Source organism: Drosophila novamexicana, unplaced genomic scaffold (genome assembly GCF_003285875.2).
Source record: "Drosophila novamexicana strain 15010-1031.04,08,12 unplaced genomic scaffold, DnovRS2.1 tig00004554-arrow-pilon, whole genome shotgun sequence".
NCBI lineage: Eukaryota > Metazoa > Arthropoda > Insecta > Diptera > Drosophilidae > Drosophila > Drosophila novamexicana.
The window spans coordinates 3,055,094-3,082,892 of NW_020825051.1; the positions used below are offsets into that span (position 1 = coordinate 3,055,094).

At 38.9% G+C, this 27,799-nt stretch overlaps 6 protein-coding genes across 6 annotated transcripts; all 6 read right to left on the reverse strand.

Moving 5' to 3' along the window:
• Positions 1–711: 711 nt before the first annotated feature.
• LOC115769408 (proton-coupled amino acid transporter-like protein pathetic) lies at positions 712–12,471 on the reverse strand. Its single transcript, XM_030714210.1, has 8 exons — positions 12,246–12,471; positions 6,257–6,339; positions 6,127–6,191; positions 3,627–3,722; positions 3,405–3,555; positions 2,536–3,338; positions 2,353–2,464; positions 712–2,292 (listed from the first exon to the last, which is right to left on the reverse strand). The coding sequence occupies exons 2-8, from the start codon at positions 6,272–6,274 to the stop codon at positions 2,122–2,124; spliced, it is 1,416 nt and encodes a 471-aa protein (XP_030570070.1). The 5' UTR covers positions 6,275–6,339; positions 12,246–12,471; the 3' UTR covers positions 712–2,121.
• Positions 12,472–14,091: 1,620 nt separating this feature from the next.
• LOC115769467 (leucine-rich repeat-containing protein 59) lies at positions 14,092–16,421 on the reverse strand. The gene is made up of 4 exons (XM_030714281.1): positions 16,227–16,421; positions 15,622–15,681; positions 15,292–15,558; positions 14,092–15,228 (listed from the first exon to the last, which is right to left on the reverse strand). The coding sequence occupies exons 1-4, from the start codon at positions 16,332–16,334 to the stop codon at positions 14,674–14,676; spliced, it is 990 nt and encodes a 329-aa protein (XP_030570141.1). The 5' UTR covers positions 16,335–16,421; the 3' UTR covers positions 14,092–14,673.
• Positions 16,422–16,765: 344 nt separating this feature from the next.
• Positions 16,766–18,163, reverse strand: LOC115769468 (40S ribosomal protein S9). Its single transcript, XM_030714282.1, has 4 exons — positions 18,145–18,163; positions 17,703–17,947; positions 17,330–17,516; positions 16,766–17,032 (listed from the first exon to the last, which is right to left on the reverse strand). The coding sequence occupies exons 2-4, from the start codon at positions 17,923–17,925 to the stop codon at positions 16,855–16,857; spliced, it is 588 nt and encodes a 195-aa protein (XP_030570142.1). The 5' UTR covers positions 17,926–17,947; positions 18,145–18,163; the 3' UTR covers positions 16,766–16,854.
• LOC115769477 lies at positions 17,938–19,150 on the reverse strand. The gene is made up of 5 exons (XM_030714295.1): positions 18,836–19,150; positions 18,614–18,781; positions 18,410–18,547; positions 18,286–18,353; positions 17,938–17,947 (listed from the first exon to the last, which is right to left on the reverse strand). The coding sequence occupies exons 1-5, from the start codon at positions 19,061–19,063 to the stop codon at positions 17,938–17,940; spliced, it is 612 nt and encodes a 203-aa protein (XP_030570155.1). The 5' UTR covers positions 19,064–19,150.
• A 1,744-nt stretch (positions 19,151–20,894) lies between these two features.
• Positions 20,895–21,580, reverse strand: LOC115769478. Its single transcript, XM_030714296.1, has 3 exons — positions 21,340–21,580; positions 21,115–21,282; positions 20,895–21,050 (listed from the first exon to the last, which is right to left on the reverse strand). Exons 1-3 carry the CDS (start codon positions 21,565–21,567, stop codon positions 20,895–20,897), a joined length of 552 nt encoding a protein of 183 aa, XP_030570156.1. The 5' UTR covers positions 21,568–21,580.
• Positions 21,581–22,075: 495 nt separating this feature from the next.
• LOC115769480 lies at positions 22,076–22,665 on the reverse strand. The gene is made up of 2 exons (XM_030714297.1): positions 22,288–22,665; positions 22,076–22,235 (listed from the first exon to the last, which is right to left on the reverse strand). Exons 1-2 carry the CDS (start codon positions 22,663–22,665, stop codon positions 22,086–22,088), a joined length of 528 nt encoding a protein of 175 aa, XP_030570157.1. The 3' UTR covers positions 22,076–22,085.
• Between the last annotated feature and the right edge of the window lie 5,134 nt (positions 22,666–27,799).

Here is a 27,799-nt window from a genome sequence, read left to right on the forward strand (position 1 = left end):
GCAAGTCATCTTGTGGTCGGGCACTATTGTTGTCTCTCGAGTTCGCTGCTGCTTGTCATGCGCTAATTGGTTGAGGCAGCGGGTTTCCTGGAGGGTTTCTGCAATCCGTTACAAATTGGTAACGCTTGCGCTGCGAGCATTGAGTCAAGGATTACCTAGACATTCCCACGTCTGCACGGCAACGAACAAACAAAGCCTTTCGAAACTGTCGCATAAATATGACAAGCCAATAACACGATCCGCTCTCCAGACCTCCAGCGCCATTGATTGAGTGGGCCGGCAATGGCCTCAAGAGCGCGTCGCAAGCGCATTGACTCGGAGGTTACCTGAATTGGCCCATAGGCAGGTTCAATTGCTTGAAATGCCAACTGCTTTGACCGTCTCCAATGAAATTCGCAATCAGATATTGTGTGGGACCTACTGATAGCTCAACTGTGGCAAATCAATTTGAGAATCACAACACAGTCCAATTAATGCACGATTTTGGGTACCTTGCGCCACGTGCTGCTGTCTACCAAGTCTTAAAGGTAATCAATTTCAGACAATGCTCTGATATTGATCAAGTAATCGAACAATCAAAATTGCAAGCATTCAGTATTTAACCGGATTTAAGCTACGCACAGGGTATCGCTCAGTCGATCACAATCGACTTCAACATTCTTAAGTGCTCAAGTCTGAAATTTAACAAGTGTTTATTTTATGGTACATTTTTATTATGATAATTTTCCGGGCTTGTTTTGTTTGAAATTTAAACACTTTTCAAAAAGTAAACAATTACATCAATCTTAGCTCTTTTCATCAATACGTAATATGGACAAGTTTCAATTCCAAATAGTCTTCAATATAAAGAACTGGATAATTTCCAACAGCTTTGCATGTATATAGCATATAAACTATATAAATCTCGATCTCGTCTAGCTGAACAATTGACAGATCTACCGTCTTTAAAGACCTAATATAAAAGTTAACTTTTCGCTTTACAGTTAAATCAGCTTCGTTGTTTTTCAGTGCACAAACGTTTAAATGCAAAAACTGTTTTTAATTCGATTCTTTTTCGGTGTCTTTTGGTGCTGTTTTGTAGTAGTTGTATGAGTTTTTAATATTCAATAGTTTTTATTTAATTTTCTATATTAAAAATACAAATGTTAAGCAACAAAAATGTAGTGTGCATTAAGAATATCGCGTAATTGAATAATTTTCCAATTTTCCAGTTTTTCCTCTGTTTCTTTTTTAGAAATTGATACTACATAATTATGTATAAAAAAATATAATTTGAGTAACTCATCGCCGATATGGCTATTTGTTTTTCTTTTTTTTTTTCTGGCTGGGCTCCGAAAAGCCTGCAAAATGTATATACAAAAATAAAAACTTTTTTGAATGGCTTGCAAAGCTTTTAGGAACCTAGAACCAAATCCTGTTGCTTATAAACTAAACATGCTAAAAAAATATGTTGCAAGTGCTTGCAACAAACAAAAATAATAAATGATTGCAATTTTGGTTTTTTCATAATACTCTTTTAGAACAGAGAGGGGTGAAAAGAAAGTGCTCTAAAAGTCTTTTTTACCTTGATACTAATATGAACAAACGTCAAAGTAAAATGTTTGTGGGTGTGTGTGTGTGTGTGTGTTTCAGAATCATTTGCATCTTCGATTTTAGTTTAAAGTAGCAGAGTTTAAGCTAGTTAACTGTTTAGATTCGGTACTAAAATGTACTCAACAAATATATATATATATATATATAACTGCATTTGCATGTGTACTAAAACGTGCAAAAACGGACAGTTTGGTGCTGTGTGCTATTTGGTTAGGCACTCGAATATAGTTAACCTAAGGGTACTAGTTTAGTAATGCGCTTTAACGAAAAATATACAAAGTGTGGGCGCAGTTTTACATCTAACAATAGTTAGATCTCTAGGAAATAAACAGGAGCTACTCCCGGCTGGCTCCTGCAGCGCTACAGACTATGCTAAAAAGTATATTCCTCAAATGTATACAAATAGTGTATATAATAAATATATATCCCTTGGTATAGCACTCTTGCATTACGGTTTTTGTGTGTTATGCACCGGAGATTATTTCCAAGTTCCCATATATATGTTTGGATAAGCCAAAAGGAAACCATTTATTGGGCTTCTGTGGTTGTGCTGTAAACCTTCATGATGTCCTTGATGGCAGAATGAGAGCCAAAGACAAGGGCGCCAATGCCGCACAAGATGATGATTATGTTTTTCCACAGTATCCATTTGCCTGCACCGAAGCCGGAATCCCAATGCACGACAAGCTCAATAATTACCTATTTTGAGAATATTTAAGTATTAAGCCAGTTATTTAGAGTTAAAAGATCAGCACTTACCGGAAAGATCAGACCGAGTATGGAGAAGCAGAAGGCGCCAATAAGACCCATAAATGGTGCTATAGTAGGCACTGAGATGGCCAGCACTACAGCGGCAGTAACCAGAACAGTGCTACAAGAGAATTAACAAGTTTAGTATAAGTACAAGCATAATTTGAAAGCGATTTTAATATGATAGCTTACCGCAGCACATAATTGACGAATGTGGGACGTTTGGTGCACTTTTCCTTGATGCCATCCCAAACAATCTCCAGGCACACATAGAACTGCAGTCCAAATGTACAATAGACGGCCAGAGCAATCAAGACTTTCACTGCCTGGGCGGGCCATTCCTCGATGGGCAGATTCAGGGTGATGCTTTCGCCAGTTGCATTACCATAGCGCATATAGCCCAGGAAACCCAGAAGCATATATATCAAGGTAACACCCGACATGCCCTGGCTGAGCACACCACAAATGCCAAGGAAATTCTTTGGCGTCTTCATGTTGTTCTCCAGCGGCATAACAACACCAATTGCCTCCATGGCAAAGATGGTTATGGAGAAGAATGCGGGCAGTGTAGACAAGGTGAAGAGCGCACGTTCCTGAATTGGCGGCAGATCCTGGACCAGATAGTAGAACGTAATGCCCAAACCGAGACCCATAAAAACATTGGCCACCATTGAAACGGGCGCGAGGTATTTCAGGTTGGGCACCCAGGCAATCAGGATCAATGGCACGAGCATTATGCAAATGATGACACGCGACTCGATTTCACAATCAAACCAATGCTCAAGCACCTGCTCAAAGTTTTTGGCAACAATCACTGTATACACGGAGCAGGTGCCAAAGTATGTGAGGAACAGGCCAAACAATATGGAGAACTTGGCCACGGGCGCAAAGCCGCGCAAACTCTTCGGTCCCTTCTGGAATGCAGCCTCAGCGATTTCCGCAAATGTCATCTTGGTGCGACGTGTCTTGTAGTACAACTTGTGACCGCATTTGACCTGCAGATGCGTAAAATCCATTAAGTACAAAGTTCAATAAGCAAAGTTGGACAGTCTTAAACCTACCAGCACGTAACTGCAGTGCGTGCAGACAAAGGCAGTAAAGATGGTGGCAATGATGCCCATCACAAGACCCGAATACATAAAGGCAAACGGCATGCCCAGAATGCCAGTGCCCAAAGAGGCCTTCAGCAAATGCGTCAAAGTTTCGTTATCACTAAAAGGAGAGAGTAGATAACACAAATTAAAGGAAAGTAAAATATGGCCTTCTTTGGGCTGCAGACTTACGTAGTGGGATGCTCATTGTCGCGCATCGCAAACGGATCAAAATCATTGTTAGCCAAGGCCTGCTCGGCATCTGATTTCCGTGGCTGGATTTTGTATCTTTAAGTACACAAAAAGAGTTTATTATACATACGTTTGCATTGCCCATAAGGTTAGTTCTTATGGAAGTCACCTCAGCTCAACGTGAGTGGGTACTAAGTCGCTCTTGGCCATGCTCTGAACTGATCTGCACACTGTTCACGGCCCAAACAACAACTAAATGCCATCAACGAGTGCACCATTTTCTTATATGTTGTATGTGGCAGCCGTGAGTGAAATTCTTTGGGTATGGAATTGCTGCATCTGCAATTATAGTCGTTTGGCCGACGTCTCATTTAATGTTTACAAGCGTCGCAAAACACAAGCGCAAAAAATATGTGCACAATCCGAATTTGGTCTGTATGCGCGAGCCAATTGTGATTGGCCAGTTGTTGGACCGAGCCTGATTCCAAGCAGCCATCTCATTGCATCAGCCGCAGCAAGAGATTGCAACCGCAAGAAAAAAAACAAGCCAAAATATCAAGATTTACCATTGCCTACTTTTAGGCTTGTAAGATATTGCTGTGTGTTTGACATAGAATGCTTGAGGCAAGGCCAAATGCACTTATTTAACAAAAATGCTTTTGGCAAATAAAAGATTTAAGCTTTAAGATACAAATGCTAATATATTATTGTTGGCTTTCATTTAAGAGACTGTCAAACAAAAAGGTTATTGCACTTTGAGCCTGTTAAACTGAACACACTTCCTCTATTTATTTTTACTAGTCACGTTGAATGTATAATTGTGCTATTCTTTAATAAAAACACACAATTATTTCTGTAAAACCTCCAAATCCGATTATGGCTGGAATACGCCTGATAAGCACATAATTATATGCACATAAATAAATGCCTATACTTGAAGTACTTAGCACACAGTAACCGCAACCATAATTAAATATATATACATATGTATGATTTATAGTTGTTTTTATAAAAATATTTTCTCATTAAATTGTTTATTGTCATTTAAAGTCCACGTTTTGCTGCCTAACAAAGCGAAAGGTTATCAGCTGATCATGAATGTTCAAATTGCAAAGTTTTCGTTATATTTGAGAATTCTAGAAAATAAATAGTTTCAGTTCCTGGTTTTTATTTGAGCTAAGTTTAAGTATAAATGTTAATGCAAGCAAAATATGGTATATTTGAAAAGACAGCAACAAATGCATTTGCTTGTTTATATAATTTCGACTCGTGTTTGAAATTGTATTTATTTATTTTTGAGCGGTTGCGCTTCCAATTGTCATTTAAATATTTGTTTTGACAGGCTGCAAAAATATATATTTGCATTGGCAACCAAATAAATAATTCAGCATTCAGCTAATCTCGCGTTGCAAAATGAAAGCAACAATATGCAATGTCAAGAGTTTTCAAAAAATATTTTTGTGTGGAACAAATACGTGCAAGATGATCTGTTTCTATGCAAAAAAACATGTATATATTAGAGTGGGGATTTCTAGTTCAATTTGCTGAATAAGTTCACTCGTTCATTTTATGGCCGTGCACTAAATCGGTCATTTAGTTCACTCGCTCAGCTATTCAGTCGTTCATGAACGATGAATTCTGCTCAGCTATTCAGTCGGTCATGAACTATTCGCTTAGTTCAGTTATGCAGTCAAATCAAAAGTGAAATTAAAATCCCGATATCTTTTAGGTTTATTAAGAACTGAACATCTTAAAAGAATGTATCGTTCGGGAACGGCTGAACTGCTGAGCTGCATACAACATTCATGACCGACTGAACCAGTATCAAGAATGTATCGTTCATGACCGACTGAATAGCTGAACGAGTAAACTAAATGACCGATTTAGTTCACTAATCACTAAATAGGTTCAGTAGTTCATTTTAATGATCCGTTCAATCGAACTTGGTCTGAACTAAACGACACAACTCTAGTAAATATATGTACGTATGTGCATGGAAGATATGTAGATGTTTATAGAAATATGGCCTTTTTGTGCTCCGTACTATTCCACGGGGCTTCAAGCTAAGTATTAGATGGCAATAATAAACCTATACGATTACACTTCTAATTATATGTGGGTCTGTAATATTATATGATAAGTTCGTTAAAAAGTGCGACTCTCAACTGGTTAAGCTGTTTATACTTGCAAACACATTTGTTGCTTATAATTACAGGCAGCTTGCTAGTTAATATCTGCTGCGGTCATGAACCATAAATATATATATATATAATGTCGGGCCACGACTGAGCTCAAATACAAATAGATATATATATATATTGTGTATATGTATGGTGGCGCCTGGTAAATTGGCGAGTCAAGCGACATTTGGCGGCATCATTGGGCAATTTGTGTGACTAAACTAACGTTTAATTGTCCGGCACGCAAAGGAAATTCTTTTATGTACTTATTAGATCGGTTAGTTCATGGCCTTATTTATAGATAGAGCTGCTGTACTTACTTGTTCATACCGCCGCCGGGCAGGAATTGTTCCATTTCCTGTGGCGCATGTTTGCCGCCTTCGTCCTGCAATCGAAAAGTTATTGACATCAATTAAATGGAAAGGAAAACTCTTGAAAATGAATACGCACTGCAATAACGTTGACCATGTTGAATGTGTGTTTGTTTTAACTTTTCAGCGCCGACTCTCAACAAATTTCGCACAGTGTACGTTCTGAAAATAAAAGAAGAAGCGAAACATTTATTAGTTAGGAATGCGCCTGTTGGGTGTAAGAATTAATATAATTTGTTTGATTGAATCAGCAGACGTTTGTTTCATTATGTTCAATCAAATTTCAGTCGGATATTGTCTTAAATTTATACACATTTATGCGTTCAATTGTCTTTTAATTGATTCGTGCAACGCACATTCAATTTGGGAGTAAGCGGCATTTGATTTAATTTATTGAAATTTATTCCGTAAATTCTTGTCTTTTTTTTCTGCTGGGATTTGCATGTAAATTCATTTGTGGCTCGACAATTGGCTGCGAATATGACAAGTTATTCGCTTAATTTCTTTATATGTCACTTAAATTCCATCTAATGAGTTCTATATTTAGCCCCGGCCGCTATCAATGAACTCTCGAGCATTTTGCAACGCTGTCCCATTCAATTTGTTTGTCGTAAATGTTCTTTTGGCCCTGTCATCATGATGAGATTCGAGTGTTCGACTTGTTTACCCGCCGTTGATCTATTATTAATATGTTAAATCGCAGCCAAAATTGAATTTTGTTTTTGCCATCCCATACATGTGTCACATTTCACATTCACGAGCGGTGAAATTGTCACAGCATTAGTATGACAGGCGGGGCATGCGGGCAGATTGTCACATGCGTCAATAAGGCAGCCTCGTGGCATGGCTTGTACTTTGGCTTTTTGTGTCATATTTTGGCACTAACTAACAATTAACACGTTGCTGGCCTTGCCTAATATGTAGTCACTAAATAAAAGTGAGAATCATTTTGTACAGGCAGCTAGAGTATCATATATAGGGTATCATAAATGTGGAGTATCGTATACAGTCGCGTCTAGGCATGACAATGATAAATGTGCTTTCTTAGCCAATTTACATGATTATTCATTTGGCATTCGCAGATGCCGCGCAGACACTTTTTAATGTTCAGCTTTTTTAGGGTTTATTGGGCTGACCATTTCTGATTTTTGTTTACCTCGGCACATTTCTCAACAAGGTTGAATGAACTTCGATGTTGCGGTCGAGTTCATTTTAGAGTCGAGCTTTAAGCGTGCGGCTTTCAAGTATTGCATATCAATAATACTCATATAATGGGGAATTAATATTAATCAGCAAAAGCAAACTTTAAACTGATTTCGATTAGTGAAAATTAATAACACTTCAATTGCACACCTAATCTTTATCTTTATGCGAGCTCATAAGCATTATGACTTTGTCGGCTTCCAGATTTATAACTCTCGGCTAAGAGCTCTATAAAAGCTCAAATTTCGTTATGCTCTTGAACGAACAGGCAAGAAAACAGACAGCCGCACGCCACAAATCACGTATACTGATAAATCACGAGTAAGATAAGATATAGTCGCAACATCGAAACCATTATCGTATCGGGTCGGGCCCGGAACGTGCCGGTATGAATGAAATAAATTGTGTTGGCGGCAGCCGCAAAGTTTTATTAGTGGGGTCTTTTACCACATAGAGAACATCAATATAAATACAAATAGTCATATATGTATGTACACAACAACAACAACTAGAAGAAAGAGCCTTCACCCACTGCGAGTCTATGAAAATTGGCACAGTTTAGTTATTTTATTTGATGCTAGTGCTGTTTAGATATCGGATATATTTAGTGGCATTCGCCGGTTGAGGTACCACCAAATGGTCGTCGCCCCATATCTCATCTGTTGTCTGTGTTTTAGCCCCAGAAACCGGTACGAACTGGTTTCGCAAAACCTTTAAATAATTGATCGATTTATATCACTGCCAAAATCTAACAAAGAACCACACTTTGTTGCGTGAACAGACAGACAGAGAGACAGATAGAGAGACTCGAGCATGACATAGCCAAAATAGAAACTTGGAGATAACTGTAGATGTTGCCCTTGTGGCACGCCACAATTTTAAGTTCAACTGTTCTCATTGTTCGGAAATGATGAAAACTGCCAAAAATAGAATCAATTTCATCATCCCAATTAACTTAGAACACATTTTGGATGTGTACATTGTACACTGTATCTGTCTGACAAATTGTCGGGGTTTCGATTGCAGCAGGAAATGTAAGTTTAAGGAATATTCTTTAAAAAAGATAACTATTTCTATTTCTCCAAAGTGCAAAGTCCAAACTCTTATATAAATATGTTTGGCTGTCGTCTAGTCAACAATATGTTAAGATGACAAATCTCAAAGCCCATTGATGCTTATAGTCAAAGCATATATCGGTCACAAGACAGAACCAAAATAACAAATTATTTTCGAAATTCGAAACAAGACAACCTTGAAAATGAAATTTTGACAAAGAGGGAAGCATTTTAGCATACTCTATTGAAAATATTCAAATGAATACAAAACAAAACAGCGAAAATCGGGCATAATGTATGTAGAGAAAAAGTAAAAACGCATTTAAATAGACCCATTTTTAGCTTAGCACAAAGCACATCTGTTGTGCACTATAAACAATCGGATTCAAAGCACATTAACTGCAAATTCGTGCACCATAGTTCAAATCTGATTTGTGGCAGATTGGGGATTATTGCCTTAAGACGACGACTGTTGCGCCTATGCCCAAAGCTACGTGTGACGTCACGTCTGCCTGACGACGTCGTTCTCAGCAATTCAGCGCAGCATCCTGTTATGGGAGGGAGCACTCTCTACTCTCCCAGCATGTTTACGCTCTTAGCCACCCGGCCAGGCCCCTATGCAAAATATAAAAAAAAAAAACACGTGCTCCCAATTTAGAATTTAAATTGACGTCTTTAACTACATGTGATGACGTCTACGAAGTTTAGGACTCGTATTCGAATTTAACACGGGGTAAATATTTGTATTTGTGATATTCAAAAAATAACGGTAAATGTGGAATGTTTGTTTGATTTGATAAAAGCTTAGTTTGAAAACGAATGCGTCAAGAAATCATTTCCGGAATTTCGTTTATCATCAGTTCGAAGTCAACATAATGTGATGGTTCTTAGAAAATGAACAATCTATATTTACTTTCAAATAATTATGTTTATATTTAGCTTCAAGTTCATGCGGCGCCGTGCAAAGTTTTATAGAAATTTCATCAGCTACAACTTTTCACCTACTTATGTTGCATTTGTGTACGCAGAAATGTTTCTATTTTTTTGAATGAATTTAAGGCAACTTCAATGAAAGTATTGGGTTTCCAATAGAATGTTTACATTTGGCTTAAAAGAAATGAACAGTAAAATAACATTATAATAGGCAATGTTAGATTATAAATAATCAATCAGACTAAACGAATTAAGATTAACATGTTTTTAGCAAGTAATCAATTAGACATTTTTAATAAGCATTCCGTTGTTTACAAAATATTTGACGTCATTGAAAAATGTGCCAGTAATATGCCCCTCCTCAACGTTATATAGTATCAGTAGAAATTGCTTGAGTCGACAAAAACTGCTGCTCAAATAAATCAACTACGCCTAGAAAAGATCATTTTAAGCAGCACTTATATGTATATCATTATCATTATTATTATTGTAGGCACGTGCCTAATGTCTAGAGGTTCACTTCCATTTACATATTGCGTGACTTTAGTTAGAGAACAGGAACTTGGGCCCTAAACATTGTAAGGCAATTACCATTAGATACACATATACATATGTAGATAAATGCAGTAGCTTAAAGGTAATAAACAATTAGAGTGCTTGTAGGGTCATTGCATAAGCAGAGGTGCACACTCCTGATAAGAGCCGTGTGTGTTCGCTTTATCAATCGAGATAATAAAGTGGACAGGCGCATAACAAGAAACCTTGCATATTAACTTTTGGGTATATTCACAGACAATAATTTAAAGAATTTCGCTGGTTAAAAATTGATATATAAGCGAATTCTTAGAAGTTTACGGCTTGTTGCAACAGTTGATAACACAGCAAATAGCACCTGAGGTGTGCCGTCGTTACGATAATTGGTTACGTTCAACTAAAAATCAATTTGTCTTGAGGTAACAGCACTCGCAAAAGGGTGGCTCTTCTACCTTGCCACAAGGAAAATGGTCAAGTGTAAGGGCGTGTGCCGACCATTTTGCGCAAATTGACAAGCAAACAAGCAAGCACAATCATAAGGAACAACCGTCAGTGGGAACTATAACAGAAACGGCACGGCAACAGAAATAACAGTAAAAAGCGTCCATATTGGCCGTAGATTAGCGGGGATCGTAACAAGGCGTAATTCAATTCTTTAAGCGTGGCTAACATTAATATATACAGCTTAACTTAAATAGATTCAGGACTTACTTCGTTGAAATAGATGAAAACTAATGCTGCCCACGCTCAACAGCGACTGACGCTGACCCGCATTTCTTTTTGCCCCCTTCGCTCTCTGACGTCACAGTTTTACTGCGCCTTAGTTGAATTCGCCTTTGCCCGCTTCTAAAATTCTTGTATGTTAATTATCGCCGTACAAAAATCAATAGACCAAAGCGACATTGAAAATTGTGTGTTATGCAAACACGTTCATTCATACATTCATACATACATACATACATACATACTTATGAACATACACATGTACGCATGCATGCATGTGCTTTTTATACCTTCTAAGTAGGCAGAGATAAGGATGAGGCGCTTGCTTGTCCCATGGTCAGACAACGAAGGTCGCCTTCTAAAATGTCCGCACAAATATTCGATTTTAATAGTTTGGTTTTGTTGCTTTGAGCTTATCATGCAATTAATGTCCAGGCTAACAATTTGTCTTCTTCCTTACATGAGGGCCAAGTGAGTGTCGATGTGTGTGTGTCCTAATGGCTTTCATTGTCGTGGGCGGTTAGCTATCGTAAATTAGCATTGGTTATACCCTACACTAGAGTCCGTTCTATTCGACTTTCCCCTTAACACGCTCAATTACCCGTAAATTACGTATTTATTGTTAAGAAAACGTGGCGAATCAGCAATTTAAATCGAATTCTTCAGCCATTGCACTATTACACAAAATCAGACAAACAAAAACAAAACGCTTCAAACTGCCTAGTTTAGTAAAAGTAGCAGTATTAGTATTAGTATAAGCATTAGAAAGCGCGCGCGTATTTGTTTTTGTTTACTGCGTTCGGACCATAATAAAGACTTCATTCATGGAAAGTGATTTGAAAGACATGTAAATCGGAAGAAGTGCCAATGCAGAGGTCACAACAGAAACAAAATATGCGAAGAGAGAACTGTAGAGCAGGTGCAACGCTGGCAGGTAGGCGTCAGCTTCGGCGTCGACGTCAGCAGAGCAGCCAGCGACTACGTCTTTTGCTTACGTTTCGTACGCGTGTCAACGTTGACGGGACTTTGCTTTTGGCCTGTCAGAATTTGTATGAACATATCTGGCGGTCTTAAAAACGGTTTAAAAATACTTAATAACAATATGCAAACAGATTTTCGTGTGCAACACAATGCAGAAATATAATTGACGCTAAGCTTTTGTTGTTCTGGCCCCTGAACACGTTGAATAATGCATTAACCAACAAAATTTCTCATACAATTTTGGTTTATTTCTGGCCCATTTTGACTTTTCGTCAGTGCATGCATGCTTGTGCGATTTTGTGATTGTATAATTTTGACATTTGCCCATTAGTTTTAATGGCTTTCTCTCAGACTGTACATATTTATTTATTTATTATTTGGGGCATGTTAACGACATTTTTCGATTGCTTTCCCTTACGAGAGACTGCATAATGTGTGCGTTTGAGCAGCAGCTTTACGCTTTACTATTGCCATGCAGTCGCCTTCTATTTCTAGACGTCCAAATTTGTGCCATGTGCTTGACATTTTTTTTCTTATGCTGTTCGCATACACAAAAATTCTTGAGTAGAACATACAAACAGACACGAGAACGTAATTATGTGTGCATGTGTGTCTGTGTGTGTGTGTGTGTGTACTTACACTGTCCACTGTTGCGTTGCCCGTTGTGTACGTTAGTTAGCACTTTCTTAACTCTGTTCAATGATTTTGAAATAAGCTCAACGATTAGTTCTATTTTAAAACAGTTTTTGTAACGCTTATGCTACTTAATCATACATGAATATAACTTATATTTAACGATGCACACGTTCTAAATATTCTCAACAATTAAAGCACCGCTTGCAAAACGTTGACCACGCGGCACTAAAGTCATACAGCAACTGACGCTGCGCTCGCATTTTTAGCGGTTTTATATAAAAGAGCGCACAACGGGCGCGCCAAAATATTGAGAGTTGCCGTTAAAGTAACAGCTGAATACGGCACACATCGAAACAGCGGCCGGCACGCTGAATGCGCAGAAGCGACTGAGTATACTACAGAGAGGAAGAGAGCGCGCTCTCATTCTCTCTGGCAATACACGTTTCTGGCCCATTATCAAATTATACTTTAGTTTTGTTTGTAACAGTGCAATTTTCAACGAAGAGAGACAAAGGATAAGCGTAGGACAACATGCTGAGAGCTATTTGCTAGGGTCAAAGAGCGTAGGATGAAGAAAATGAAAAGGGCAAGGGTCTGCAAATGCCTTGACGTTTGGCTGACGAAATTTCGATCTGGTCTTTCATAACCGTTGCAAATGCTTTTAAAGTTTTTGCTCGCAACGGAAACATGAAACTTTAAAATAGAAGCTCGGCAACACGACACGCGATTAGACATCCTCTCAGGCATACGATAAGAGAACAGCAAATTGCGTCAGCGTAATCAGGGCTTGAAAGTGTAAATTGTAAACACCTGAAAATAACTAATATTATAGAAAGCGTTAAACATTCGGTCATATAAATAATATATGTATTAGCCTAAGAAAATGCAATGTCATGTTGACTCACAAATTATTGCAGTGACATTTTAATTTTTCACCTTTCACAGCCCGTACGTCATCATTCTAGGGATTTCCATTATGTATATTGATAAACAAAACAAACAATTAGATATGGTGAAATTCACATGAATGTATGTATGTATATGTACAGTATTTTTTGCTGATCATTATTAATTAAGTACGATATGTGACAACCCATTGTCAAACTGGCTTTAAGTGGTCTTCAAACAAAAACTGTCGATACACACGTGACAGAGTCGTGTGCAGAGAGCTTGAAACAGGAATATGAGAACCATTAGAGGGCTATTAAGTAGGTAATTAGGGGGGAACCTAGCCGAAAAGCGATTAAGCATCGAAAATACATTTACCATCCATCTGTATATCACTAATAATACGAAATATTGAAAATCACTTCACTAGTTTTTATACAATTGTAAAAACTTTCATCGAAAGTTAAATTCGGCTTTTTCTATTGATCATAGAAGTTATCAGTACATTTAAATTTAATCAAAGAAGCCAATTAAAATGTTGATAAGAAACTGATTTAGTATAAAAATAGAATATTTACTCGGAATTATCTATCATTCATTTGGTTAATAAGTGTGGCCAATCAATGCGAAGGAATGACAATGAATCAACTGATAAAGTATACATAAATAAAATAGTTTAAGCATATAGCCATTTTTTGCAAATCTTAACCTTTGTTTAAATTGGGTTTATTGGGTTTATTAAAATGTAAAAACTTTATTCCAAAAATCAGGAAATCTTTTTGTATACATTTGTTATATTTTTCGTACAATATATAATTTAAAATTGTTATGCATTCAAAATTATATGAAACCACTTTTGTTTCCATTCACAGAGTGAAACGAAAACCGGCATTCATTCATTCAAAAAAAGAAAAACCTACATTATACATTAGATTTCAAATCTGTCAGCATTAAATCATAAATTCGAACAACTCTCTGACATTTACTTGTTGCTGGGTTTCAAACAAAATATAAATTGCACAAGAAATTCTTACATAATGCACTTGCATTTGCATAGATATTATGAGTCTGGTACATATGTATGTATGTATGTATGATAGATAAGTGTTATGGCCGTGTGAAGCACGTTGACTGTGTCTGTAGTTTCTATGTGTTAGCCAGTTTTGAACTGTGTTTCAGTTACTATTGAGTTTGTGTTTGATCTATTGTAAAGTTAGTTTAAAATGAGATTGACTGAGAGTAGTTTGCATTGCATTTATATTATAGTTCTGATGCTGTGTGTGTGTGTGTGTGTGTGTGTGTGTTTGGTCTGTCGTATGTGAGGTAAAAATTTCTTGCCAATGGACGTATATACTTAATGATACATATGTATAGGGCAGTACATTGGGTTGTTTCAAAATCGCACTCTTCTAATTTGTTGAGGTGGTCTACACTTGTTAAAATTTTTCAATCGCTTTCACACACGCGCTATGCATCCGATATTAAATGATTGTTATTGTTCTATTTGAAGCCCCGCGCTTTATGGCTTCAAATAAATGAATCGTCAGTGCTCCTCCGGCGGGGTGCGAAACTCCGAGATCCAATCGGTGACGCGCAGTCGAAAGATTTCCGTCTTGGTCAGTATCCAGTCGCGATATTGATGAGGTATATACTCGACTAGCTTATCGGCGATGTCCGGGTTCTTGAACATTATCAAATAAATAATAAGCACATTGATTATGAACAGCAGCAAAAATGTCATCAGCGATGAAAAAGCAACGCCCGATATGGCCGTAAGCCAGCAGCTGCCATTTGTTGACTTCTTTTTTTGATTGTTCTTTTGATTGGTGGATTTGATGGGGCCTGAATGCACAGGTTTGATTGAGAGCTCGTTTTCGGCAGCAGCTCCCGATTTCTTCGATTTTGATTTCTTGTTTGCCTTGTTGGACTTCTTAGAGGCCTCGCCGCCATTGGTCTTTGTGCTATGATTCGAGCTGGAGCTGCCATCGCCATCGCCATCGCCAGCGCCTGCCATTTGTGCAGAGCTCAGCTGGCGCTCCTGGGCCGCTATACGTTCACGTTCAATGAATTCCGACTTGTAGTTTGCACAAACGTTGACCTGCAAAATGTGAGCAAATTGTACATGAAAAGGCGCACTCGACTCAAGTGCCACTTGTCTTACAGTATTCTTGGCCGCCTGTTGGCAGTCCTTCAGCGTTGAACAGCGGCCCACAATTTTCTCCCAAGCGGGCGTCAAGGGATTGCCCTTTAAGTCTAAATAGCGCAAGCGACGCAAACGTCCAAAGCTCAAGGGTAAGTGCTCCAAGCAGTTGTCGTACAAGTCCAAGTGACGCAGTTGCTCCAGTTGGCCAAAGTCATCGGGCAGAACTCGGATTTGATTCTTGCTTAGATCGAGCTGAATTAGCCTTGTGAGCGTGGTGAAGTTGCGCTATGGGAAAATAAGCTCAATTTTAATACAAATTAAATCATTTACTTATGATATCTAACGTACGCCGAGTGTGACCAGTCGATTGCTGGAGAGGTCCAGAAAGATAACGCGCTTGAACGAAGCCTGTGAAGGTAAAATATGAACTGAATGTGAGTTGAATTTTTAACAGGAAGTTCAACAACCAAAAAGAAACCCCCGAAACAACGGTAAAATACAATATTTGGCAACTTTCCCGTGCCACTGACCGAGGGGTGGTAGCTGCGCTGCCAAATCACAAAAATCAACCCCCTCAAGCAATTTTGGTTGCACACATTCACATACATACACACACACACACAGACACATACACGCGCGCTCATATCATAGCATACAACCACACATCTTGCGGCGCTCTCAAGTGTAAATGCAATGCAGTCAACGTCAGCGTTAATTGCAAGCCAGCCGGCAGCAGGCAGGCAACAACAACAACAACGACAGTACCCAACTGTTTGCGCGAGCGAGAAAGCCAATAACTGGCTAGACTAACGCCAGACAAGACAGCGCTTTGTTTGCACTTGTGCGGTGTGGTAAGCGAATCAGAAGGGTCAGATATGACCCAGCGCAGAAGATAATTACCTATACATGTAGATTTTATTGCAATTAATGGCGCCCGCACGTAATTTACTTACAATTTCACGCACTGGTATTTCGGTCAGCTCGGAGAGGCTTAGATCACAGCTTTCATCCTCGATCCGCTCCTTTACGTTCACTTTCACTTTATCCACACCTTTTGGCATGATTGCTGGCTGTGTGCGTTTTAATTTGAATTATTTTTATTTCTAATAACAAATATGACACAATTTTGAATGCCAACTATTCAAAACGAAAACCAAAACACAGCTGCACTCGCCAAACGCCGCTCAGAGACTGCCGGCGCATGGTATCGAGAGAACGATGGTAATGCTTAGCGCAGGTGCCAGACAAGAAATTAAGTGACGTCACAAGTGCGCAAGAGAATGACACCTACTTTACATATATAAGAACGCAACAATTGCTTAAAATCATTAAATATTTAAAAAACTAAGAAAATAAATATAATGTGCACTAAAGCGCTTCGCAAATGCATCAAATTGTAATTATTAAACATGTGCAGTATTTAGTTTTACAATTGGTTACCAGTCTGGCAACGCCAAATGTCTGAATGACTATCGAATAGAAAACCAGCAACTTTTTTAAAAGGACTTTACATTTAATTTGTAAATATTTCAAGTTCTTTCATTATAAAATAACTGCGTTTTGCAGCAGCTTTACTGCAGTTTAGTCCTCCTCTTCCTCGGCAGCAGCACCGCCACCACCCTGGTTCTTCTTCAGGTTCTTCCTCTTAACGCGACCGGGACGGCCACCACCGAAGGGCGACTTCAGAGAGAAGTCAATGTGCTTCTGCGAATCCAGGCGCACCACGAACGATGGGATGTTAACCACCTGCTTGCGCACACTATATGAATGTAAACAAGAAAGATTAGGTATATTAATACATACACTTGTTTAGCTCAGCGCAAGGGCTTTCAAGTTGGAGCAATTTGTTCAGTGCAACTTACGCTATGGAGCTTTGCAATATGGTCTGAGTGAACAACTGGGGCTCAACTACAAGACCAAAAGACGTTGAGAGCCGGTGCAAGCTCATGTCGGCTTGTTCGACTCCCAAGTGGTCTTACTGAACATTTGTTTTTTAATTAGCTATTGGCTATTGATGCCTGGCGACGTTTTCCGTCGCTGTCCAAGAGATAATTACCGAATGTGACGCTGACGGATCAACACACGTGCATGATGGATGGACTTGGCCAATCCAAGCTTGAATACTTGGGTTTGCAGACGACGCTCCAAGAAGTCCTCAATCTTCAGGCCAAGCACGTAATCGAGCTTCATGCGCGACTCGTCCAAGACACCAATGCGCACCAAACGACGCAGCAGAGCATTACCTACGGAAGCAGGGAAAATAGTTATATTCGTTTCCAGTTTTAATTATATAGCTCAAAGCTGGCGAACTGTTTTCAGTGTGTATTGGTTAACGTCAATGTTTATTCAGACAAGAAGTGTCAGAATTATATTATTTAATACAGATCATCATGACATGGCCAGCAGCTTGGCGTCGTCGGCCAACTTACCCTGGAATAGACGCTTCTCGTCCTTCTCATCCAAAGTCAGCAGCTCACGGGCAGCCTTACGGATCTTGGCCAGGGCGTACTTGACGCGCCACACCTCACGCTTGTTACGCAGACCATATTCTCCGATGATCTTCAACTCCTGATCCAGACGAGCCTTCTCATAAGGACGACGGGGAGTCACATAGGTCTTCGAGAAGACCGAGGGTATGCGGCCGTTAACCATGATTCCAACAATTCAACCGATACTGTAAAGTTCAGAAGAGAAAATTAGGTTAGATTATAATCGCACTTTTCAACTTGCATCCTAGCACTTTTTTAATAATTTATAGTAGCAATCTAATTGAAGTTGTTATAGCTGCACATACGCGTATTATTTATAATATTTGTAACTATTTTAACGCACAATTCATTAATTTTTTGGCAGTTGGCAAAATATACGTACGCTCGGTTTGATGTGTCACGCTGAAAGAAAGAGTGATGGAAAGCTAGAGATGTGAGTTGCTTAACAGCTGCGAATACTGCTGTTATGTGTGGAGCATAGTCTTGTTCTGTGAGGAGCAAAAATGTTATGAGAAAAAAAAACAGTGTGGCAACTCTGAAATCGTTCTGTGCGAATGGCAAATCGCATTTTGAAATTGCCAACAGATGGCGCTGTAAAACGATCAAGTTTTTAATATTTATTAGCTAGAATTGTGATTATTCACCACCTTCACATAAATTTTTACATCCGCTTTCCATTTTTTGAATGCGGCCACGCGAAAGTTGAATATGTAATTTCCCTTAGGCGCCGGAATTTCGGTAATCAAACTATTATCGCTGACAGTTCCGTTGACGATAATATCTTGCTATTGGAATAGAAATGGTTTGTATTGAAAATAAATTGAAAAAAAGAAAAAATTAAAAAAACAAACCTGAACGGGACACGAGTAATTCAAATTCGAACATTTGAATACGGGCAAAACGGCATAATTGAAAAGTCTCGATGCGAAGGACTGACTACTGAAGGCACAGTAATCGATCGTCTCATTTATGATGGGCATGCGGTAGGTCTTTGTGATCCGATAGAGAGCCAGGTTTATCTGGAAGGACACACTTTATTATGGCGCATATATCTGATATATCTTGGTACTTACGGTAATGTCATCGATGGGCTCCTTGTAACGCATGACCACATAAAAACTGATTTTGGTGCGGCCATTTTTGCTCCACATTTCGCAGCTCTTGAAGTAAGAAAAAGCCAAGTCCAATGACTTGCACTCTGCCCTAGAAGTTCGAAAAAGCATTGCTTGGCAGTCTAGTGTAAGGCAAAGCATCGAGAGTAGCCTCATCAACAGGAACTTCTGCGCAAAGCGAGGATTCATATTTCCAACTCGGCTGCCAAATTGCGACTGATTCCGGCGATCGGAACTATTTAATAAAATAAACTATAATAACACTTAATTGCTTAATACTATGGCAATCTATAATAGGTATCGATTATAAGCTAAAATTTAACCAAACAATTATTTGTTTGCCCATGTTTGAATTACCTTAGCTATAAATATATTCTCATTCGGATAAATTTAAATATACTTTTTAATTTGCGGTTAACCTAAAATTCATGCACACGCGGATGATTATTTATTGCCATGTCTTGCATAAAAAAAGAGATTTAAATGGGTTAGAGTAGACTGCGAGAGAGAAAGAGCGAGAGAGAGAGAGAGAGAGAGTGGGAGAGAGAGCCACAGTGAGATTACGATCATGGATAAAGTCAAATATTTATTTAATAGTTATTAGATATTAATATAACACAGTATGAATACCTTGGGGTCCTATTAAGTTCATGAGAATCGCATAGTAGAGCACTGTTTAATAATACATATTCTATAGTATTAGTCTTCGTCTGCGTTATGCTTTAGAGAACATACAAACGCATTAACTCAAATATATCTCAAATATATGCATACTTACGCATACAGACATTGATGCGAACAATCATATATATGTACGTGTATATATTCGTAACAACATTCAGACTTACAAACAAACATACATACATGCATATGTACATACACGAAAAAGAATTAGAACACATTCTTGCTCAGAAAATAAAAGATTACTACATTGCCAACACCAGTCTTTAACGACTAACACTTATATTCAAAGAAAGGAAATCTGAAAGGCTTAGTTGCATTTATGAGAATCGCGTAGTAGGGCATTTTTTAAGAAGACGTTATATTTAATTTTGCTGCGAATCGGAGTACACACATACTTACATATGCACATACACACACATGCAAACATTCGAACATATATACATACATACACACACAGAGTCATACAAAGTCACACAAAATACATACACATACATGTACACCTACATATACATCTACATGTACATCTACGTATATATCTACATATACATATACATATACATTTATGCATGCATGCATGTACTTATGCATTTTTGCATGCATCCATATATGTTTGTGTACATGTCTGCATGTATATGTACTCTTCTTTGTTTTGTATGTATGTGCTAACACACATGCATGTGTGTGTGTACATACGTACACACATACATACATACATACTTACATACATACACATATGTATATACATACATAAGTATATACGTACATTTGTACATACGTGCATACATACACACACATACATATATGTACACACGTACAAACATTCATATATATGTACATACATACATAGAACAAAAAACAACAAAATACCAAAAAAAAAAAATCACTACCCTACTAACTAAGCACCACAAACTGCAGAGCCTACTTGAATTCCTGAGAATCGAGGAGTAGAGCACTTGGTAGAAATTGGTTTTGTTGAAATTAGCAGCAGGTTTTAGAAAACAAACATGCATGCTTACATATGTACATACATAAATGCGTACATACATGCATGCATACACTAACGCACACACGCACAAGCATGCACACACATATAATACTCAAATATCCTATAAAGATATGGGACAAAATATCTCACCCCATAGCTCGGTCACATATCATCAGATTTTGACGAGGTTTGGCTCTTTGTTCATGGTTTGGCATATAAATCTAGCAACATTCTTCTTGGTCGAAATTCATGCTAAAATGGTGCCCGCAAATATTCTATAGACAAATTTATTCACCTTGTATTAGTTCGAATTTTCCTATTTGTTATCGACGGCATGAACTTCTATTTAAATCAAACATTATTTACCACCTTTGAATAAATTTTTATATCCACTTTCCATTTTTTGAATGCGGCCAGGCGAAAGTTGAATATGTAATTTCCCTTAGGCGCCGGTATTTCGGTAATCAAACTATTATCACTTACAGTTCCGTTGACGATAACATCTGGCTGCTAGAATAGAAATGGCTTGAGTTGTAAATAAATTAAACAAATTATTAACAAATAAACAAACCTGAAAGGGACATGAAAAGTTCATATTCGAATTCTTGAATACGGGCAAAACGGCATAATTGAAAAGTCTCGATGCGAAGGACTGACTACTGAAGGCACAGTAATCGATCGTCTCATTTATGATGGGCATGCGGTAGGTCTTTGTGATCCGATAGAGAGCCAGGTTTATCTGGACGATGTTCCAAATATATTATGGTTTATATATCTGATATATCTTGGTACTTACGGTGATGTCATCGACGGGCTCCTTGTAACGCACGGCTACAAAAAAATTGATTTTGGTGCGGCCATTTTTGCTCCACATTTCGCAGCTCTTGAAGTAACAAAATGCCAGGTCCAATGACTTGCACTCTGCCCTAGAAGTTCGAAAAAGCATTGCTTGGCAGTCTAGTGTAAGGCAAAGCATCGAGAGTAGCCTCATCAACAGGAACTTCTGCGCCAAGCGAGGATTCATGTTTCCAACTCGGCTGCCAAATTGCAACTGATTCCAGCGATCGAAACAATTTTATGAAATAAATTATAATTACACTTAATTGCTTAATATTACGCCAATCTATAATCGCTGAATCGCTAAGCTGAATTTTAACGAAACCATTATTTGTTTGCCCATGTTTGAATTGCCTTAGCTGAACAATATATCCATATTCAGATAAATATCAATGTACTTTTTAATATGCACTCAACCTAAAACCATATCTTAACATATAAAAAAGGAGAGTTGAATGGGCAAGAGTGAGAGCGAGGGAGAGAGCTAGAAAGAGAGAGTCGCAATCAGAATGAGAGTCATGAGAATCGCATTTTAGCATGAATGTTAACCATGAATGATTGCTCCACACATGCGGGTGGAATTTCCCATAACTCTTTCTGCACGTGCACCTTAATCAGGCAATTGTAGAAACGGTTGCATAAATGTTTGCAGTTTACCATTCGCCAATTTTCAAAATCATAATTTCAGTCGTGGTTAGTTTAATGTCAATCAGATCGCGTTACATATATCTTAAGTTCCGCACGCCAGACCTTAGATACCGAAAGCTTCAGATACAACATATAGTCACCATTCGGCATGGGCAGATCCATCAATGCACCCTTCTCGTATGAAAATCGATTAATAATGACATCGTGCTGTTAAGTGAGAATAGTTAATAAAAAGTCGTAGTTGAGTTATGTTACTCACATTATAGGGACACGTGTGATTGAAGTTAGAGACGGCTATGAAAGTCCTGTGGAAGGAGTGAAAAAACACATAGGCCTTCGGATTGCGCATGTAGTAGCAGAAGTCGAGACTCTGATTGAGCAGGAACGAGCGATAGCCATTCGATTTCTTGAACAGCTCCAGATTAATGAAGATATTGTTCACCGGCGTCTGATGCAGCACGCTGTGCATACTAAAGGCGGCCACGCCCCGCCGCTTGATGGTCAGCTCGCATTGCCTGAACTCACAGTACGTCAAGTCATAGCAGCGGCAGGCCACATTGTTCAGCTTGAAGTGAGCGCCACGCACGATCTCAGGCACGGCCTCGCAAATAATTAATACTACAATCATATAGCGCATTTTGTGATTTTGCCAGCTACAGCTCTAAGGCGCAACTGATCAGCGCAGCTCATTTTCGGTAGACATAAAAGCGAGCGCTATTAAAAGGCAATTAAAAAGAAGTTAAGCTTCAGTTGAGGTTCAGAGATGCCCTATGAATATGGGTATAACAGAGTAACATATAAACAGCTGTTAGCTTAGCTGCATGTTGGACAACTTGTCGTATGATTAATATGTATAATTGTGTGCCTCCAAGTTGACTTCTATTGGTTCAACAACTTACTTATATTCCGATGCAGTTGGCATTATGGATTTGATACTTCTAACAGTCGATTTATACTGAATATATGTATATACAATTATTTGTTATGGCAAACTGATTCTGGACTTGGCTCTCAGCTTTAAAGGAATTTTTGACTAGATCTTGGTCTGTTTGATTCTTGCAGTCATACAAACCCATATGCCAAAGTTTGGCAACTGTATAATGGAGCTGCCGTAGGAACTGTTTACTACAAAATTAAGTAGCATAAAAAACAGTTTCAGTTCTTAAGGCATCCAAGCCAAGCTCCGCTCAGCTTAGCAAGCTTCACGCATGGGAATAGTTACAAATAGAACGAATTGGCACATTCCTTTCATAGGGTATTTGGGTTTCGGCACTGCGAACATGACAATTATTTATATTTTTATTATTGGCTTTATTGACAAATAATTATCGGGCTATTAAACTAGATGTGGCTTGTGTCTATTTTAATTGAATTCAAAAAGTGTCATGTGACATGCATGAGTTGGCCCTTTGGCAACTAGTTTTTGTTTATGCTCGGAAAAGTTTTGCAATAAACAATGTGCATTAGTTTGAAATTTGCTTAAAACTTTAAGTCGATTTCGGTGACCGCCAGCAAAGTTTCAAAGTGGCGCACAGTTTTCATTGTGGCACATGGCACGACTACCGATGCATGGCTGCTCGATTTGTTTTATTGCCACCCCGCACCTGCCCTGTGATTGTTTTGTTGTCTCTCATATCACTTAGTGGCAAGTGGCAAGTGGCAGGTCTGCAGTTTCGCTTGGTGCTTCACTGCAAGCTGCCACGCGAATGAAACGAATGAACGAAAGTTTTAATTAGACAAATTATAAGTTTCGCCACGCCGCAGTTTAAACTTCAACCAATGCCAACATTAATATTCATAATGTACATGAAATTCGCAATATTCATAATCTTAACAAGCTAGCTACCTGTGTTACATGTGGCAGCCACGCAGCCTTGCAACAGGCAGCAGCTCAACAGTTTCCGCAAGAAACTTTTGCCATTTGGGACAGCCGCTTGTCGGCTTTGGCCATATTATTAATCCTTATTGGCCCCTCTCAGCACACAGTTTGTTGTAGCTGCCATAAAAGTTGATTGGCTCTTAACTGATTCTCTTGGCCTTCGACAGCGGGCGTCAGTTCTTGTTAATTAATGTATTTTAAATTGGCACAGGCCTGTACACACTGAGGGGGTGGGTCGGGAATAGGGTCTTAAAGCAAGGGAAAATCGTGTGCAAGAAAAACTTGTAGCAGCGCTTTTTTTTGTCAATTTGGGCAGCATGCGTGCAGCATGTGCATGTGTCGTATGCGTGATATGCCATAAATAATGCCCACAATGAAGTGTCCCTTTTGGCCAAGGACGTTCGCCGAGCGTAAGCAAATGGTGAAAATGCCTGGCGACATCTTTGCCACCGCTTGAACCGGAAACGGATATACAATTTTAGTAATTTTCGTGAGTGACCAAAGCAGCATGGGCCAACAAAAAAAAACAAGAAGGAAATTGCCAAAAATAACCCAAAGCAGCAGCAGCAGAAACAATAACAACAAGAAGAACTTAAAGCTTAACAGTTGCTCGGCGTTGCGTGTTGCTCTTCATCTGGCGTTTTGTGTTTGTTTTTATTGGCGTGAAAAATGTAATAATGGATTTTCTTGCTTCTCTTTCATGTGTGTGTGAGTGTGTGTGCGTGTGTCTTGGCATTGGCCTAAGCACAGTGTCCTTGTTCTTGCCATTGTTCTGCTGCCAAACCATTTTTTTTTTTATCGCATTTTTTGCCCTCTGTTTTGGGTCTAGGCCTCGTTTTTATGAGCCCAACTTGATGAAGTTATGTGCGTGTGCAGGACTATGTGCTCTATTTGATGGTAGTTTATGCACATACTGGCCTGGCTATAGTCCTTTTTTACTGTTCTCTGCCAACTAAATGCCAGAAAACGGCTAACAAAAAGTGTTGCATGCTTGCAGGCGGCAAAATGGTATGTATCAGTTGCCCTTTGCTCAGGACCCTGACGGAAGTTTATTTAATAGAAATTTACAAGCTCTTCTAGCTGTCTTTTTGTGCAGCGCATTTGCAAGTCTGCCAGCTCGACTATTTATATTTTGGCACTCCATCTACTGGTCCGCCCTTTTGTCCATGGCCTGTTGTCAAGTTGGGCGCGTGCGAAAATGTGCCTAAGGTCATGGCCGAGGGTGTGTGTGCAAAATCCTACAAGCAATTTCGTTTATTGAAAGCCACCACCATATGTGGCAAGTACTCTGCGCTGGTCTGCTTGGCTAAGTCTGACTATGAACATTTTATTTGGTTGCGACTGGTACATAAATCCGTCTGCCCACATAAACCGGATACGGTGCCATATTGCCTTTGGCATTACATTTGGCAAGTGCCTTGGGACTGTTCTGCGTACCCTGCTGAAGTTCAAATGGGCTAAAAGGGTTGATTGCAGGCATCGTCTACATAAAGAATAAAAACATAGCCAAGTTTATCTAAACATTCGAGATCAATATCAAATCTTGTACACAGATTCAATACAGCTACTTGAAGCTGAGTGGAGGGTAGCTTCTAGTCGGATATTTTTATCTGCTGCCAAGTTTTTTATATTACATTCAATTATTTTTAGTTTGCTTTGTCAAAAGTCACTAAACAATTTTCGCGCTCGGTTTTTTGTGTCGCGCAAAAACTTTAAAACGTTTTGCATTATTAGTTTTTTTAGGGTTGAGTGTGCGGTGATGCAAGGGGGGGGGGGAGGGTGACAGTTGCAGGAGCGGATCACTCAGATATAAAATCGAATCTATTGCAGTTGAGTGAATGGCGCCTGCAGCAGGGTATAGGGAAAGGGGGCAGGGCAGCAAGGACTGCAATTTTTGACTTCGCAAATAGGTTTTTTTTTGGGTTTTCTCATCGATGATTGTTGTTGTTGAAGTTGTTGTTGTTGGTTTGCCTGATGCTGATTGGATTAGAATGTTGCACGAGGAGCACCAGAGCATCGCATAAATATTTATAAATGTAAGCATGTCCCGGCAATCTAAGGGCAGCTTCATTGGGGCCTCTGATTGCTGGCCAAATAAATAAAGTTTTTACCTCCTACTCTTTCTCTATTTTTATTTGTGTCTCTGCCCCGCCCCAATCTGCCAGTTAGCTATATTAATTTGTTTGCTGCTGCTGCTGCTGCTGCTGCCACTCCAATGCTCTATTGTTATTCTCTGTGGCACTTGAATGTGCCTGCCTCTCGCACACGTGCAACATGCCGTGTCCTATGGCATTTGGTCCTGGCAGCCCTCTTTGTTGCTTGCCTGCTTTTTGGGGGCAGCCTGCTGCTGCGTAAACAATTATTCGCTTTTCATGCCCCCAAAATAGCACAACTCTCGGGCAGCGGGCATATTGTGACTGTGACAAAGGCAAAAACTAAAATATATTTTATTTCCATTACAAGTGACCTTCAAATGTTACCAGACGAACTTGCTAGCAATGCAACGCAGTTGCGTATGTCTAGGGTAACTTCTAGTCGAGCATGCTGCTGTTGCATGCTTCTATGTTTTCACATATGACAGACCACTTAGGGTGTTTGTGTGTGTACGTGTGCGTATGCGGCATATGTGTGTGCTTAGACAAGCATGTTAATTGAGTTAGTTTTTCTCGCTTCCATTTAATGGTTACGTGTTGATGATTAGCAAATGCCAAAAATATAGAAAATATTCTTATTTGCACAGCAAAACGTAATAAACATAAAAGCTAATTTATTATTAGTATATTAAATACACATAAATTTAATAAACATATAGAAATTGCTTGGGTTGGGCGCTCATGAAATTGTTATATTGACAAGTGTTGAAAACGAGAGCTAGAAGCACAAGCACGCAGAGGAGGGGCAAGGGGCTCTCGAGACGGGCAAGTGTTGCCAATCTATCTATATATATGTATATATAGACAAGTGTGTGTGTGCGTGTGTATGTGTGTGTGTGTGTGTGTGTGTATGACAAGCATATGAAACACTTGACACAAGCAAACAAACATGACAAACACTTGCAACGCATGCGAGCATTGGCTGGGGGTTAGCGAGGGCTTAGGATGAGGGCTTAGTTGGCGAGCTGACAGTGTTGAGAAGTGGAAAGCAGAAAGTGTTGAAGCAGTCACAATAAAGTAAAAGCACATTAGAAATTGATTTGACTTGACATACGACAAAATTGAATTGTTCTTTGCAGCTTGGGGCGTATACATATTTCAGTTGAGAGCTGCTAGACACAAGTGGGCCATTAAAACCACAAACAGAACAGTTCGAATCAACTCTATGAAGTCCATTAAGATGTTATAAGTGCCAGTCAAACGTCGCTATTGAATATTAGATTACAGTTTAAGGCGAATCACGAGTAGAGGGCAAATATTTGTTATCGATATGCAGAAAATATCGATTTATCAAAGTGAAATTAAATGCGATGTGATTATTTGGGTGAATTGAAGTTATGTAAACTTATGGTATAAAAGTGAGCACTACATAGTTTAATCCAATTATCGATAAATTCGAGTTCTCAGTTATCGATTTATTGATTGTCTTTTGATGCCCCAAGCAGAATTTCAAATAAATATAAACATCTAAGATATTTCTTGTAGATACATTTCAGGATTTGTCGAGATTGTAAGATACATACTCTATGAAACTGTCTGTTTATTAACTTAACAATAAGATGGCTGTTAATAACGCTTCATCTAATAGCCTATAGGGTATGAGAATAGCTGTAATGCTTAGGAATTTCTCAGGGCCAAAGACAATTTGAAATGTGAAGGCTGCGTATCGCATTAAAATTCCCATTAGACGGCAAATTCAAGTGCAAAATGGCTGTCGTTAAAACTAATTAAACGAATTT

Excerpts from the sequence above, each read along its gene's own strand:
- LOC115769468 (XM_030714282.1), bottom strand. The coding sequence starts at position 17,925 with ATGGTTAACGGCCGCATACCCTCGGTCTTCTCGAAGACCTATGTGACT. Across the intron at positions 17,517-17,702 it reads CGAGAAGCGTCTATTCCAGG|GTAATGCTCTGCTGCGTCGT; the intron begins GTAAGTTGGCCG and ends CTGCTTCCGTAG. Across the intron at positions 17,033-17,329 it reads ATCCGTCAGCGTCACATTCG|TGTGCGCAAGCAGGTGGTTA; the intron begins GTAATTATCTCT and ends ACATTCATATAG.
- LOC115769480 (XM_030714297.1), bottom strand. The coding sequence starts at position 22,665 with ATGCGCTATATGATTGTAGTATTAATTATTTGCGAGGCCGTGCCTGAG. Across the intron at positions 22,236-22,287 it reads ATCACACGTGTCCCTATAAT|CACGATGTCATTATTAATCG; the intron begins GTGAGTAACATA and ends CTCACTTAACAG.
- LOC115769477 (XM_030714295.1), bottom strand. The coding sequence starts at position 19,063 with ATGAATCCTCGCTTTGCGCAGAAGTTCCTGTTGATGAGGCTACTCTCG. Across the intron at positions 18,548-18,613 it reads ATTACTCGTGTCCCGTTCAG|CAAGATATTATCGTCAACGG; the intron begins GTTTGTTTTTTT and ends CTATTCCAATAG. Across the intron at positions 18,354-18,409 it reads ATGTAAAAATTTATGTGAAG|CGCCATCTGTTGGCAATTTC; the intron begins GTGGTGAATAAT and ends ATCGTTTTACAG.
- LOC115769467 (XM_030714281.1), bottom strand. The coding sequence starts at position 16,334 with ATGCCAAAAGGTGTGGATAAAGTGAAAGTGAACGTAAAGGAGCGGATC. Across the intron at positions 15,559-15,621 it reads ATCGACTGGTCACACTCGGC|CGCAACTTCACCACGCTCAC; the intron begins GTACGTTAGATA and ends ATTTTCCCATAG. Across the intron at positions 15,229-15,291 it reads AACAGGCGGCCAAGAATACT|GTCAACGTTTGTGCAAACTA; the intron begins GTAAGACAAGTG and ends CACATTTTGCAG.
- LOC115769478 (XM_030714296.1), bottom strand. The coding sequence starts at position 21,567 with ATGAATCCTCGCTTGGCGCAGAAGTTCCTGTTGATGAGGCTACTCTCG. Across the intron at positions 21,283-21,339 it reads AGCCCGTCGATGACATCACC|ATAAACCTGGCTCTCTATCG; the intron begins GTAAGTACCAAG and ends AACATCGTCCAG. Across the intron at positions 21,051-21,114 it reads ACTTTTCATGTCCCTTTCAG|CCAGATGTTATCGTCAACGG; the intron begins GTTTGTTTATTT and ends CTATTCTAGCAG.
- LOC115769408 (XM_030714210.1), bottom strand. Across the intron at positions 3,723-6,126 it reads CCCGGCGGCGGTATGAACAA|ATACAAAATCCAGCCACGGA; the intron begins GTAAGTACAGCA and ends GTGTACTTAAAG. Across the intron at positions 3,556-3,626 it reads GACAATGAGCATCCCACTAC|TGATAACGAAACTTTGACGC; the intron begins GTAAGTCTGCAG and ends CTCTCCTTTTAG.